We start from the raw sequence: 16,627 nt of genomic DNA, 5'->3' as shown, positions 1-16,627 counted from the left end.
GAATGATAGAATAAATTGAAAAATCTCAGAGGAAAATGGCGAAGTTTACAAAAATCGATTACACATATGCAGAGTGGTTGGGCATTTACTACAAGTGTTCTTATTCTATAATTTGTACCATTGTGTCAGCGTTTTTTTACCGAGTTCGATTCCGCAAAAAAAATGCGAAAGAAAAAAATCGTGTTTAATTAACTAAATATAAGCAAGACTCCCAAATAAGCAGTTCTAATTTTATACCGTGTTCTTAACGTCTTAATTCAGATCAGTAACTCTATCAATGAAATTCACGAACACTGACTAGAAAGCGATTTTCACATAAAACTTATTATTCAAATGGGAAAAACCAATGTAGAATATTACCATTTAAGCTGATAAATCATCACCAAGATCCTTCGAGATGAACACACGAGTGGCAAAACACAATCATGGATGCATTCGCAATATTCTTTTAGGCGATTGATTCTCACGTTTATCGGCGGTCTCCTACACTATCAATATATCATATTACAGTAAAGGGTCGGGTCGAGAAATAACCGGAGCGATGATTTCCACTTACTCTCTACTGCATTAGACTGATTAGGCAAATAAAATCTGGCTTTCTGGCCAATATCGAGAGCTTTTGCTCGCTCTCTGTGGACAGCGCCTTGTATAAGCCTTTGTATCAAGTCCTTGCTCGTTCATAGTGATAATATAATGAATAACACCCATTCATTCATTTGCCTCCTTCTGAGCGATTTTTGGCGCCGATTGGAATCACAATAATAAATCCGATTGCTCGCTGAGAGCATGCTTGGCAACTTGCAGTCCCACATATCGAAACTTGCCAATCAAAATGATTGCTATGAAGTATCTTAATAAATTGATTGCAAAAAGCATAATTGAACCATCGATACACCTGTTTGCCAAATTTTCCCAGTTGAATAATATTCACCCAACTGTTACATACATTAGCATTTCACGATCCATCTACTTTGGGCGTTTGCCCTGGTGATGAGGTTGCTAAAACCGAACACCACATCTCCAAAAGCTTGACGAAGGTGATGCTCGCGTTGAATTGCAATTCAACGGCCCGTTGACCCCTAGCGAATTGATTATTATTCATTCCGATAGGAACCCTTTTTGACCTGCTGAACGTGCCGTGGGCATAATTTATGGGCTCCCTAAAAGCATTGCGTTCGGCCGTATCCTGCTTTCATGTAGCGAAACAAATTTCAATTTCAAATGACTCAAGAGAACAGGCGACGCCGTTCAGGGAACGAACATATTGGCGCGTATTCGTAACACTAACGATATTTTGGGTTCACTGAATTTTACTTCAAAACCAATATTGTTGATCTCAGAACTATACGTAAACAAACAAGGTTTAAGTAAACTACAATGTAAATGTGAGCGGAACTCCAGCTTCAGGAAACTTAGAAAAAACGAATCTAATTGGTCGTTTCTTTTGACGTAGGACTACGTCTTTCATTTCTATACCGGGGTGTAAAATCAAAGTTTCGAAAACGAAAGCGTTACGCCGGAGACCGAGATTTTGAGCGTTAATAGCTCCTAAACAACTGAACGAAATGGTATGATAAACACTTCATTCGAAAGATAAAATGTCTACGCGTTCTATACTTGTTACTTTCTGATCCAAAAACTTGTTTCAATAGTCTTAAAATTGCTTTCAAAACAGGCTATTGAAACCACCAATCGGTATATAAGCGAGCGCCGCTCGGAAATCCACTCAGTTCAAATTGAACAGCGATTGGAGCATGTTGTCGCTGTTGTGGTGAAGCTCTTCGTTTATCATGAAAGCGCGGATGAACGGTGTCACCAAGAGCCTGTTTGTGCACCTTAGGCCAGAAGGGAATCCATCAGGAGGAGAGTGATGCCACAAACGGTTCCCCGGGAAGATCTCGAAGCAGCCGCTTCACACACACACACACACACATACACGCGCGGAATTCTTTCCGTTTGGATGCCATTCAGCATCGAGAAAGATCCGGAAAATAATCTGCCAGTTCCTCTGGGAAATTAAAATTACATTCATGTGATTTGGTTTATTTGAATGTTTTCTATCCATGTAACACTGTGACCAAATACATTTGGTTTTGTGATTTTTCAATCAATCGCAATTAACAGGATAGCTTCTGAAGATTATTCTTCCCCATCAGTAGGATATTTCCGTATCCAATATTGTATGCGCCCGCAATCGATTATTGCTCATTGGCCGAAAGTTCCGAGCTCAGAGAGTTCATTCCCCTCTAGTTTGCCTTCCAAATTGCCATCGTAAACCACGCCTTCTCTCGATTCAATCACGCACAAAAAGCATATTTAAGCGATATTCTGGTGGTGAGACGCATTCATTTTTCGTGAGGACATCGACAAGACAACATCGTTGCTGAGGGTGCTGGTCGACGAAGGATCGAGATCTGTCCTGAAACGCAAGCAGTTTGTTTGAAACTGTGAGGGAGCTCAGAGAAGCCTATCCTTCAGGAGAAGAGAAGGTGACCATCGAAGCAGCCGCTACACACACAGATACACGCACGGAATTCTTTCCGTTTGGATGCCATTCAGCATCGAGAAAGATCCGGAAAATAATCTGCCAGTTCCTCTGGGAATTTAAAAATACATTCATGTGAAAGAGTTTATTTGAATGTTTTCTATCCATGTAACACTGTGACCAAATATTTTTCAATCAAGTGCTATTAACAGATGGTTATCGAGTTAGCATTAACCACTGGTGGGCTTCCAGTATCGAGGAAAATGTGGAAATATCTAATCGTTACTGAAAATAATCTGCCAGTTCCTCTGGGAATTTAAAATTACATTCATGTGAAAGAGTTTATTTTAATGTTTTCTATCCATGTAACACTGTGACCAAATACATTTGGTTTTGTGATTTTTCAATCAACCGCAATTAACAGGATAGCTTCTGAAGATTATTCTTCCCCATCAGTAGGATATTTCCGTATCCAATATTGGATGCATAAAACCTTGTGCCTCCAAGGTAACGCTCTCGTTTTCGAAGTCCCCCAAATATTCATTCATTCAGAAGGAATTCAGATTCAACTTCAAACAAATGATCTCTAAATCAACGATAGTCCTACGTCACCCTTGCGGTTATACCATAGATATAACCCACTTCCTGTTTTTCGAAATCAACTTCACATCAAGGTGGCATTCTCGTTTGATTTTTTCATTATTTTTTTGTTCGATACTATTGAAAATCTAGCATTGTTACAACAGTACCGTTCTGAATCATATTTTGGGCGGCTTCATATTTCGGACACTCTGTAATAATAACTTGAAATGCTTAATGCCCTGATGATATAACTAAGGAGTTACTCTAAAGAATCAATTATAGTATTAATGTTAAAGTTATACACGGCCCACGTCTGAAGAGGATACCAATTTACATTTATGTTTTCCTTTTCACTATTAGATAACACTTTACATGCATACTTTTAAGATTCAACTTCATTTTATAATTTGGTGTAATATTCTCACTTAGTTGTACAACAGCACCGGTGACTATGTGGATAGCGTAATCGTGTGAAACAGCCTTTCATTCCATCCGACATTGACTCAATCCCTGCTTGAAATCGTTTGGACGTTTTTGGATACAATTCCAAGCTGGCGTTCATTCTGAGAGAAAGAGAAGTCTGTTCCCATGCATACAAACATTTTAAAACTCTCCACCCTTTTCTCCAGGGCTCCAATGACAATATACCAGTGTTCCTCAGTTGGATACAACTCCGGAGTATTGGCCGCCAACTTTAACGCGAAGCCTTGTGCCAACAACACGGATCTTGAGCACGTCAAGGGTGGTGTCCGGAATGAACGCAATGCTTCCACTATCTTATCAGTGAGGTACGTTTGCAGATCACGCGTGTTCAACGATATGAAGAAAAAAAATGACGACCACTGGCTGGAGAATCCATAGCAGAAAATGATTCACGTCGAACACAAGTCTCGGATCTACCAGCCAATGGATCTGTTTAAGAACATTGGACATGCATCAAGAGCACCTTCTGATTACTCTTGGAACACCTAGTGATGAAATTCTTGGCAAGCTGTGAAACGAGAGGAGGGTATGAATGACGAATGAAACCTGGAGGATCGTCGACACACGAAGAGAGGCGAAAGCTGGAATTGAAAAGACGTGATCAGTTCAAGACTTTTACAAGCGTTGAAGGTCTAACTCTTTTGACCAGCTCCTCGAAGACTCGAACAGTGATGACCAACAGAACACGCAGCATACGGTACCGATAGTGTGTCACATAATTCGCGTCAACTCTGATGCTCCGTCGTTAGTGTAAATCAAAGTAGCGAGAACCCCAAAAAAAGTCATAGGAGGGTTGTGTCCGAGACACGACCGCATTGTTGACGTAGGATTCCGTTAGGCTATCTGTTGATTTTGGATGTTTGAAGAATTACATTACAACTCTTTGATAATGATTTGGTTTGATTGTCTCTGGTAGAGATCATCTCGTCTCCACCAATGGCGAGTATTTTTTATTTTCAATTGACGATCCCGTACAAATGCTTCGCCCGTTGCAGCCGAATGATGATACTATACCCGTACTATGTGAACATGATGGTCGTGACGTGCTATGTTTCGCCGATGTCCAACGAAGCGATATTGTGAGAAATTCTGATGTGGGGCGTTTTTCAATGGAAGGCGGAGGTGCTTGCACCTCCGTCAGAGGCGAGTATTCATCTGTTGGTAATTCCGGTGACGGATCACCATCCGTGCAATCGTTTCAGCCCTCTAATCGCGGGGAAGTGTGTATGTATTTCCAAAACGTCCGGGGACTACGTACTAAAATGGATGAGATCTTCCTGGCTGTGAGTGGATGCGAATACGACATCATCATTCTAGTGGAGACCAATTTAGACGAATCAATAACATCAGTACAACTGTTTGGTGATAACTACAATGTCTTCAGGAATGATCGGAACATGCATAATAGCACTAAAAAATCTGGAGGAGGTGTTCTCATCGCCGTTCGTCGTCAATTGGCTTCATCTCCTATGTGCAGCGCTGAGTTAGATTTCGAACTAGTGTTCACAAAAGTCCAAATCGATGACACGAACCTACTCATTTGTGCCGGATACATCCCACCCGAACTGCGTGCTAACGTTTTATATATGAGGCGTTTTGTCGATGCAATCAATTACGCTCTTGATTGTACCCGCGATGGTGATACAATCATCGTATGCGGTGATTTCAATCAAGCTAATCTCCTGTGGAAATCTGAAGAGTCAAACTTTGTAACTGCTGATACCAACAGCGTGGAAACGGCAAGTGCCTGCTTGCTAGATAACATGGCCTTGATGAATCTGAAACAATTTTGCGGAATTTTGAATCCTTGGAATCACATTCTTGATCTCGTATTTTCCAATGCTGATTCATGTATTGTTCACGAAGCTGCTGTTGCAATAGTGAAAATCGATCGTCCTCATCCACCATTAGAAATAACACTCGTCTTTAGCGGCAGCGAGTCATTGTTTGAGCACGAAGACATTCCCCAACTGGATTTCAATCGCATTGACTTCGTTGCATTGAATGCTTTTTTGGCCGATATTGACTGGACAGATGCTTTGTCTTGCACTGATGTGGACCTTGCCGTGGAGAAGTTTAGCAATCCCATTTTACAGTGGCTTGCTTCTAACGTTCCAAAAAAGCGATTGCCTGCCAAACCGCCTGGGGGAAATGCACATCTTCATTTTCTAAAACGCAAAAAGAATGCATGTCAGCGTCATTACCGGAGACTACGAACCCCGGTCCATAAGCTCCGTTTCCAAATCGCTAGCGATTCATACAGGACTCTCAACTGTTTTCTTTATAAGCAATACGTTGCCAAAACGCAAAGTAGCCTCCATAGAAATCCTAAACGTTTCTGGAACTTTTTCAACTCTAAACGCAAGAGTATCGATGGTGTGCCTGCTACGGTGTCTCTGTTTGATGAAGTTGCAACTAATGCTTCGGATAAATGTGAACTCTACGCAAAGCATTTTGTAAGCGTTTTCAATACTGCTAGCGCGACAATGGGCCAAGCTAAGTCTGCTGCATCCGCTGTTCCGGGTAGTATGTGTGACTTGAGTCTACCGGTCATAACCGAGGAAATATTACATACTGCAGCAAAGAAATTAAAATCGTCCACAGCTCCTGGACCCGATGGAATTCCAGCTGTCGTATTCAAAAAATGCATTGAAATTCTAACTTCGCCACTGTGTCGCATATTAAATCTCTCACTACAACAGAAGAAATTTCCCACGCTCTGGAAGGAATCTTATATGTTCCCTGTTTATAAGAAAGGCGATAAACATGACGTGCGCAATTACAGGGGAATCACATCTCTATGTGCTGGCTCTAAGTTGTTTGAGACTATCATGTACGGTCATCTATTTTCTCAATCGTGGAGGCGATCTGGCGTAGTGGTAACATCCATGCCTCTCACGCTAAAGGTCACGAGTTCAATTCTCACTCCCGACATTCTTCCAAAAATGGAAGTAGAAGTGACGAACCAGCCAAATGAGTTGAAAGTCACTATAATACAGATATAAAAAAAAAAAAAAATTCTCAATCGAAAGCTTACATCTCCACGGATCAACACGGATTCTACCCGGGTAGGTCAGTGACAACAAATCTGCTCCAATTCACTTCCGAATGTATTAACCACCTGGAGAATGGCAAACAAGTTGATGCCATCTACACCGATCTGAAAGCCGCCTTCGATAGAATTGACCACCGGATTTTGCTATGTAAGCTCTCTAAACTTGGTGCCTCGGCTGCTTATGTGGACTGGCTCAAATCCTACCTTTACGACAGGAAGCTTTGTGTAAAGATTGGCTCATATAGTTCACCTACAATGCCTGTTAAATCTGTTTGTCGAATGGTGTAAACTGAACAACATGATGCTCAGTATTAACAAATGCTCCGTGATAACATTTTGTCGCTCTGCCAATCCGATCCACTGGGAGTACAAAATTGATGATATAGTTATTGAACGAATGCATCAAGTAACAGACTTAGGAGTTCGGCTTGACTCTAGGCTGACCTTCAATGATCATTGCTCCATAGCTATTTATCGTGCCAATAGATTGCTAGGACTCATCATGCGGACAACTAAAGAGTTCACTGACATGCATTGCCTCAAAACGCTCTACTGTTCGTTGGTTCGATCAATCCTTGAATCCTCGTCAGTGATTTGGAGTCCCTATCAAGCTATTTGGATCGACAGGATTGAACGCATACAACGACGATTTGTTCGTTTCGCCCTGCGCTTGCTTCCTTGGAGGGATCGCATTAATCTCCCTCCTTATATTGATCGGTGCCGCCTGCTGGGAATGGATACCCTTGAACAACGACGCTCTGTTCAACAAGCAGTCTTTGCAGCGAAGATTTTGAATGGAGAAGCTGACTGTCCCAGCCTACTTGCAAAAATGTCACTGAACGCTCCCACCCGGATTCAACGACGAGCTCTGGATCAGATGCTGGCTGTTCCATTCCACCGCTCGCTATTCGGTTACTTTGAGCCGATGTCTACTATGACAAGAGCATTCAACGAAGTGTCACATTTGTTTGATTTCGATATGTCTTCGACAGTGTTTAGACAGAAAATCCTCCGCTCTAGACATCCTCCACAGTTATTTTCATTAATAATAAGTTATTTTCATTAAGACTATGAGTCAGATGGATTAATAAATCAAATCAAATCAAAACACTTTTCGGTAGGAACAAAAGCTCCCTCTAATTTCATTTATTTGCAACGCCGATTTCCCCAATGCAGCTTGGTTTTGATGTCTCTGTGAAGGACCCGCCGCATGTGCCGTCGATTTCGACCAATCAGAAGTGGGTACTTCCGTTAAGATAAGGGTTGAAATTTTTCAATTGTTCGATAGTTAGTTTCATGACATATATTATTTTCTTCAATATAAAAAATAGTTATGGAGTGCTGAAATCGATTGACGCAAAAATTTCATCAATCCATCATGAAATGACTGAGCAATAAGCGTTTGAAATTGGACAGGTTTATCGATGTGCTCGATTTTAGATTTTCAATTTGTACCCCAATATGTTCCCGAAAGACGTAATCCTACGTCAAAAGTTCCAGGAATCAACTGCATTGTTGCTGAAAAAAGCTGATGAAAAGGTGTAAACAGTCAGCTCTTCGGGATCCTCGTACTGACTTTACGAAAGCGCGAATTTGGACACCCACATTAGGAATCCGCACACAACCCCTTGACACAACCTTATATAAAATTAAAAAAGAAATCAAGTTTAGCATAAAATCTCAAATATAGTTAAAGGATGATTTTAGTTTACACACTTGATAAGAATTTTACCACTGTTCGATATTGGCATTTCTCTGCCAAAAAAATATTTCATTAGAACACTCTGAAAAACTACGAGTGCGACTCGACGTTGTACGTGATGGGTTAACCTAGTTAAACACTGATTCTTTTGCTTCTAATTGAGAGATGAGAAAATCCAAATTAATGGAAACATAGAAGTTAGTGGTTTAAAAGGTGTTATTATTAATTTCATTCCAAAATTTCATAATAAATATTGATTGTTTCTATCAACCGAACTAAAGCCTTCTATCCGCTCGACAATTTGTTCTCGACATCCATCTTCAATTTTTTTTAAATTTCGCTGCAATATCATTTTTAACAATTCTTGGTGAGCAATCTTTGAAAATATTCCAAATATATTTAAAATTTTAAAAAATGGGTGGGTTATACATATGATATAATCGCCCAGGTTGACGCGGACTACCGTTGGTCATTTGTTTGTATTGATTAAATTATTGACTGAATGGAACCATTTTTTGAATTCAATTCAATTCAAAATGTTTGCTGAGTAAACAAATAAATTTGAACAAACGCCATGTAATGTTGAGCACCTTGGTTCTGATGGCTGTGTTAGGGAACACATGTCGGTGGGAACAGAAGTTCCTTCTTCCCTTCTTTGTTTGGTTTATAGAGACTTTAAACTTTTGCAGTTCATTCGTCTCTAGCCCTGCGAAGGGCCCTTGTTGAAAGAAAACTACTCCATTACTCTTCCTTCACCTGTCTTAAGAAAGACAACCCATTCCCGCTCGACCCTCGCCGGCAACGATGTTGCTTCGATGACCACCAATATCGGTGGGAGCAAAAGTTTCCACAACTTTCTTGTATTTTAAAAGCCAATTTCCCCAGGCAACTTGGTTTTGATAGCTAACAGTTTGACTGAAAAGTTCATAAGGTAGACGTCTAGATGGCACCTCTTGCAAATATCTTCTTGACTATCACAAAGTACCATCTTTCAATGGATACGTGTCGAAGTTTGACGGCAATTGGTCGATTGGCGTTTGGAATACCGAATTACGAATCCGATGGCAAAATTGCATGAATTGGGCTTCTAATTGCTTCCGCATCCACCATACAGATCTGGCCCCCAGCGACTATTTTCTGTTCGCAGCCCTGAAGAGAATGCTCGCTGGCAAGAAATTTAAGACCGATGATGAAGTGATTACCGAAACTAAGGCCTATTTTGAGAAAAAAAACCGAAAGAGTACTATAAACATGGTATCGAAAAGTTGCAAGATCGCTATAACCACTGTATCGCCCTCGAACGCAATTATGTTGAATAATTAATTGAATTTTGCAAAAAAATTATAGTTTTACTGTGTTACCTCATAAACTCTTCAGCCGAACTGTTATACTATATTGGATGACGAAGAATAACCACAATGTTATTGATGAATATGGAATATTTTGTTCAATTGATTGCGAATATTCTGTGAGTATATCATACCAAGATCATATATCACTTTTGTAGTGAAATAATCGTCATAAGCTGTATCACATTTGGCAACTCCGACCTTTCACGTGATTCGTTTTCATTGTCTTTTGCGCTTGGTAGATAAAAAGCTAAATGAATAAGCCAGTTGCAAGTTTATTTTTCTGAGAATGAGAATAATAATTGCGCAATTCGAATAGGCCCCTGTTCAAAATGTTCACCGGACGGCGTAATAGTAAATTTGAATGCGAGGGAAGTAATGACGAGTGGTTCTCTGAATATTATAATTTTACCTTTGTGGAATAGGTAAAATTATAATGACAACTTAAAAAAGTGTGTAATAAATTTCAGAGCAAATAATCAAAAGATAGCAGATCTTTAATTTGATACCCATATAGAACAAAACCACCCTGCCATACAAATGAAATACAAATTTCTGCATTACTCGGAAATTAATCAAGCAAACAAAACCAAAGTTGGCATTTGAAGGTTTCACGGTGCAATAAATGTTTCTATGATGGTTAGACACTCCCCCTCCCCCACTCAAAGGGGGGAGGGGGGGGGCTTGTTGGTTTTCTGCCATACAAATGGAACACAAATTTTTGCATTACTCGGAAATTTATCAATCGAAACCAAAGTTGGCATGTGAAAGTTTTAGGGTGCAATAAATGTTTCTATGATGGTTAGACACTCCTCCCCCCCACTCAAAGGGCTGCCATACAAATGAAACACAAATTTCTGCATTACTCGGAAATTAATCAAGCTAACGAAACCAAAGTTGGCATTTGAAGGTTTTAGGGTGCAATAAATGTTTATATGATGGTTAGACACACCCCCTCCCCCACTCAAAGCGGCTGTCATACAAATGGAACACAAATTCCTGCATTACTCGGGAATTAATCAAGCAAACGAAACCAAATTTGACATGTGAAGGCTTTAGGGTGCTATAAATGTTCTTATGGTGAATAGACATTCCTCCCCTCTCTCTAAGGAGAGGCTGCCATACAAATGAAACACAAACTCCTGCATAACTCGAGAAATAATCAAGCAAATTGAGCCAAATTTGGGATGTGAGCATTTTTGGGTAAGAGAAATGTTTCTATAATGATATGACACCCCTCCCTCCTCTGGAATGGAGAGGGGTCTCATAAAAATAACACACATATTTCAACCAAATATATTCCAACCAAACATGACAATTGAAAATTTTCGGAAATCCATGAAAAAATTGAAAACTTCGAAAAATTTAATTCGCATATGTTCTGCAGTTACATATTGACAAGCGTTATTAGTCCATTTGATGTTTGCGCTAACGAAATGGATCTTCGTTCGAAAGTGGAAATGGATTTTAATGTGATAAAACGCACTCCTAAATCATCTTCTATCTATATAAATAAATATGGATCGCCGAATGTGCTAATAAGAGCAAAACTCGAGAAAGAAATTGTCCGATTTAGAGCTCTTCTTTATTCTATCATATTTTCTGTATCAAACATTTATTCCATGTAACGAAGAAACATATTATTTGCAAGTGGTTGAAAAATCTTGAACGAGAATTGTTTCTGAAAGTAATTTTATTTTATAATGACGAGTTTTGCTAGAAGTACTAGAAATTTACCAGTAATAGCTAATTTATAAGGGTAGATTGGAAGATCAATTAATGAACAGTTTTGCGATTGGACCCACAAACGTGGGCTTAATAAGAAAACGTGGATGTTGTAACGAAAAATAAATTTTGGGCGAGACGAAGTTTGCCGGGTCAGCTAGTTCTAAATAAAACCGTTTAAAAGAATAGTATAAAACAATATTCTTATATTTTTTTATTTTTTAAATATTCTACATATCCCATATTTACATTTAAGTGTCTATTCAATCAAATTCCGTTTGAAAATCCTATTCAAATCGAACGAGAAAGTGTCACCCACATCTGGGTGACGGGGTCTCACAGGAAATACAGCCGTCACCCAGGTCTCGATATCCAAGGGACCATCGAGTTAGGGAGGTATCGAGTTATGAAGAGAAAAATGCTAGTAAAATCAATCGAAGGTGCCATGAAATCCATAGAGTTAGGGAAAATATCGAGATACAGAACATCGAGTTATGGAGAGTTGACTGTACTAAAATTTCGATGCCTTCTAAAATAAAATCGGAAATGGTAAACAAGCAAACGAAGCGTAGTACTGCGTCAACAGTACGGTCAAGTCCTTGACACAGCTGTTAATAAAATCAAAATCCAATTAATTTTGTTAGTAGGTCTCAAGTATTGATGAAAAACGGAGAATTTTCAAATTTCTTTGCTGAAAAAAAAATTCATCAAGCCACTTCAAATAACTACAGCACGGGCTCAATTATATACAGTTTCGGATTTATTTTCACTGTACACCCAGGTTTTTTACGCGGGGAATACGTACCTCGTAAAAAAACCGCGTTAATTGGAAAATCCGCGTTAATTCAAAAATTGGCGTAAAAAAACGCTTTAATTGGAAAATCCGCGTAAAAAAACATATCACCTAATGATAGATATCAAATGGGACTATCCCCACGTAAAACTGAAATAAAAATTTGAGTGTCGCTCGCTCCCGAAAACCCGTAGTTTTTCCCGCAATTTCGTTGGTTACTGGTAGCTATAGTTCGGTTTTCCTCGCGAATGAGGTCATCTGCTGTTGCTAGAAGATTCCCTTGTGATTTGTACACTCTACTGCCGATGCACCTGCAGCACCACTGTTGGACCGTCCAGAGCTAAGTAGACACGGAAAGACGTTCACGAATCGCTGCCCGTAAAAATCCCGTCCCATTGTACCACCCGGTGAGCTGAGAGAGATGTGATATTGCACTGGTATAAAACATATCTTGTTTTTTTGCCGCGTTATTTGGGAAATTGGCGTAAAAAAACCCCGTTAATTGGAAAATCCGCGTAAAAAAAACCTCGTAAAAAAACCTGGGTGTATATAATCGAGTCAAAAAATATATATTTTTAATCGTATTTTACGCATATATTTTGATTTATCTCCTTAATGTCATAAAATACCTTAATCCATATAAAAAATCCGAATTAATTCAGGAGGTGCTAGAGGATAATATTTGATGAAAAAAAATCCTTCTACACATATGTTCGAATTTCAACAATGACAGGGTTATAGATTTTTTTTTTTATTTCGGACTCTGTTGCCTCAAACTGGCTCTACATTAAAAAGTACGCTACATAAGACGATTATGTTGCCTTCATTCGAAAGATGAGAAAATTTAGTACAGGATATAGTTGTGAAATATCTAAATTAGTGGATTTAAATAACATGTGAAGTGAAAAAACTTCAAAGTTAGTATTTTTTAATGTGTCATTATTAATTTCATCCTTAAAATTCGTATTGAACTTGATTGTTTCTATCAATTAAATTAAAGCAATTTGTTCTTCGACACCCAACTTCTATCTATCTTAATTTCGCTGCAATATCGATATAAACAATTCCTGGTGAAAATTCAAGCAAAATCTTCAAAAATAACGATTTTTTCTCCACTGTACATATAAAAGCCACTAAAGTTTTACCTTAACGTTGAAAAGTAACATTTTTTCATGAAATAAGCTATATTTGAAAAGTAAAAAAATAAAATTTCAAACTGTATATAATCGAGTCCAAAATTGGATATAATCGAATCACATATAATCGAGTCTGTATATAATGGAGTCCGACCTGTATTGGTATACGAATGAGTCGACCGATCCAAATGAAACTGCATACCAGGTAAACATAAAAAAGTAGTACCATTTTTGTAAAATTAAATTAGTGTCATACCTAGCCAGGAATGATGCAAGGGAACTCCCGCATTACTAGATCCCCGATAGCAGTCAAAGCAAAGCCCTACTGTAAACTAAGAATTCTTAAATGTTGAAGTAACCATAGACAGACATAGAGAGACACTGGACGGTTAACTTTCGTTTCAGATAAACTAGAATTCATTTGCTTGAATTCCTCTGTGCCATTTCAATACCAAGCGCATGGTTCTGTTTCTGAGAATCTGCATCCTTTGCATTCATATTTTGTAAACCGTCACCTCACTATAAAGTCTGAGGTACTATCTTTCTGTTGAAAGCTATGGGTCTGGGTTTCATCACTCTGCACATATTGATTCTTCAACATGGGCAGGTTAATCTTGTGATATATTAAGTCGCCAATAAAAGCCTGTATAAACATGCTCCATACGTACTAAATTATGCTAAGTATATAATACTCGATTGAGCTTTCTGCACACGTGGGACAAAGTATCGATTTTGAATATGTCGAATTCAATGGTTCGAATAGAATGCATGTATATTTTTCTCTAACGAACTTGACAGGCTCGATCTTTTCCCGAGCGAAGAGGACCGACTCCTCTTGCGACAAGAGTATGGGAGAAAAAAAAACTCACCTCCGAAAAGTAAACACAATAATCCAATTTTTACGATGCTCCATTTATCCATGTTTGTTATTTTATGCTGCTCCTCTTGTCACTCGGAGACAATTCCGAGAATCCTTCAGGTAGACGCGATTCCAAGTAATTCGAATCGCTCGCCGTATCAAACACCAGCTCCTCGGATAAACTGCGTACGTACAAAGGCCTCAAACGATGAAATGACACACGCGCACACATACACTCAATCACATTTGTGCGATGATCAAATCTGAATAAACATCACTTGTTTTGCCAGCGAATGTGAACTCACGCCAGCTATTTTTGTTACACCAGCAAGTCACGCACTCTCACACGTTCTGTGGACTTGGGATTCCACGAAAATGTGCATCAATAGCACTCTCACTTCGTGGATAGAAAAATATTGCCATCCAAATTCATCTTTTTCTTTTCACCAAAAGACCGGCATCCACGAAAACAAGGAGGGAAAACGCAATTTCCAATTGATCAAAACAATACTGGGATACTATTCAATCGCCACAAACCAACACCAACGATCCACACACGAGCAGAACCAGAATTTATTTTATAACAATAATATCCGCTGCTATTCGCATTTTCCGAGTTTTCTCGCACCACTCGCACCAGCAGCCGCCAGATACAGAGAGCACGGAAACAGCTGAGGTGCAGGAACCTTTCCCCGGTTCGTTCCACCGTTACCGTTCGAGAACCGTCTCAAAAGTGTGCACACCTCACCTCACTGTTTTATATAGGCCAAAGACCGCAGGAGCCACGACAAAATAGTATCACAGGTTCCGCTCAACTACGGGAACCACCGGGCGGCAAGCAGATCAATACTCCAATTCGTACATCTCCGCACAGCGGCATTCAAACTTCATTCCTGTCTAAATTTAGCTGCACCCAATAAAATACAACACCAATCCGAAACGGGGAACAACTTTTGGTCTCCCGATGGTCACCAATTCTGAACCGTTCTGCAATTCGAAGTAATCGCAAACAACAAACACGCAGCGCGATATATGAAATTGAGGCGATCCAACTCTGTCGAGAACACGCTCACTCGATTCGACGTCTAAAATGTGACTGAGAATGTCGCTGTCGGCGCGCGCTCTAGAACGAACGCACACCCGGCCTGATATGTTGCTGGCCAACGCGAATCCTTCACCTTGGCGTGGTTCCCGTCACTCTCTATGCTCGCTATGCTCACAAACACCCGACGAAACGGGAGACCCCCCGTTCGGGTGTATGCTGTTGGATTCATGTTGCGCAACAAAGCCCGAACCTCATGAAGCATAACAAACCGAAGGGCCGCGGAGAATGCGCGCCACAGCATAATAACCGATGAACACATGTGCTTGAGAATCCGAGCGGAGAAGTATGTATACTTCAAGACAGCGTAGCGCTAAAAAAAGAACCTCGCTAAACAAACACCGTAGTCAGTAGGTCAGGAAAAATAAATGATACCCGCCATAATTGAATGTAGCGCAGACGTAGCGCCCTGGAAAGGGTGTGAGGAAACGGAACCCAAGATCCGGGCATTGCCGCGCTCGCAACAGGAGGTGTTCAATTATTGTACGGCGACTATATTTAGACGGGAAACGAAAAGCGCTTTGGAATAATTTGAGAAGCGTTTCTGCACACGAACCGCTTCTACGGAAATGAGCTGTGCGTTTCACGTATCAATACCGGTATATGCACAATCGTGATTCAATTTGCCTTTTTGTTTTGATTTATGATGATTAATTAAAATCAACTTGTTGCGTTCGATTCGTCGTAAATGGTCACTGAAATACGAATGAGCCGTTGTTCGTTTTGATAGATAACCTATTCTGACCCGATTATCTCGAAAAAATGAACATATGTTCAACTGCATTTCTCATATGACCAATTTTATTCACACCTAATTTTGTGATCATTATCCTTTTTGCAAAACTGAAATCTCTGAAGCCAGCTGTTCGATATGAAAATTATGTTCGACAAAATTATTGAAAAATTTATGAAGAACTAGCTGACCCGGCTAACTTCGTCTCGCTCAACATTTGTTTTTCTGTTATCAACACCGTCAAACATTCACGTTTTCTTACTATGAGCAAGTTCATGGGTCCAATCGCAGAACTGTTCATTGATTGATTTTCTAATCGACCCCGTTAAATTTACCTTTTACTATAAAATTTCTAGTATTTCTAACAAAACTCATCATTGTAATATCAGATTATTTTCAGACACAATTCTCGTTCAAGATTTTTCAACCACTTGCAAATACAGGTAAACTTCGATATAACGTACATTTCACTTTCAAAATTGTACGTTGTATCGAATTGTACGTTATATCGAATCCTAATAAGGTACTCACAAACGTAGTCTATAATACATTCTTGTGTTGCTGTTTTAGTAAAGTTAATGAATAACTTCAATCAAAAGACAAAAGCAGCCTTTCTCATGAAG

At 39.5% G+C, this 16,627-nt stretch overlaps 1 protein-coding gene across 2 annotated transcripts in view; it reads right to left on the bottom strand.

Annotated features, from left to right (window-relative positions):
* Window positions 1-15,275, bottom strand: part of LOC129765190 (uncharacterized) — a 281,230-nt gene extending 265,955 nt beyond the window's left edge. For both annotated transcript variants that reach the window (XM_055765197.1, XM_055765198.1), the window contains exon 1: window positions 14,180-15,275. In XM_055765197.1, coding sequence (XP_055621172.1) covers window positions 14,180-14,231 — 52 coding nt within the window. In that variant the 5' untranslated portion in view covers window positions 14,232-15,275. The remainder of the gene's footprint in view (window positions 1-14,179) is intronic.
* Window positions 15,276-16,627: the final 1,352 nt, after the last annotated feature.

The sequence above is a fragment of the Toxorhynchites rutilus genome, chromosome 2 (assembly GCF_029784135.1).
Source record: "Toxorhynchites rutilus septentrionalis strain SRP chromosome 2, ASM2978413v1, whole genome shotgun sequence".
Taxonomy (NCBI): domain Eukaryota; kingdom Metazoa; phylum Arthropoda; class Insecta; order Diptera; family Culicidae; genus Toxorhynchites; species Toxorhynchites rutilus.
The sequence above is the reverse complement of the archived record's forward strand: the minus strand, read 5'-3'. Positions and strand labels throughout refer to the sequence as shown.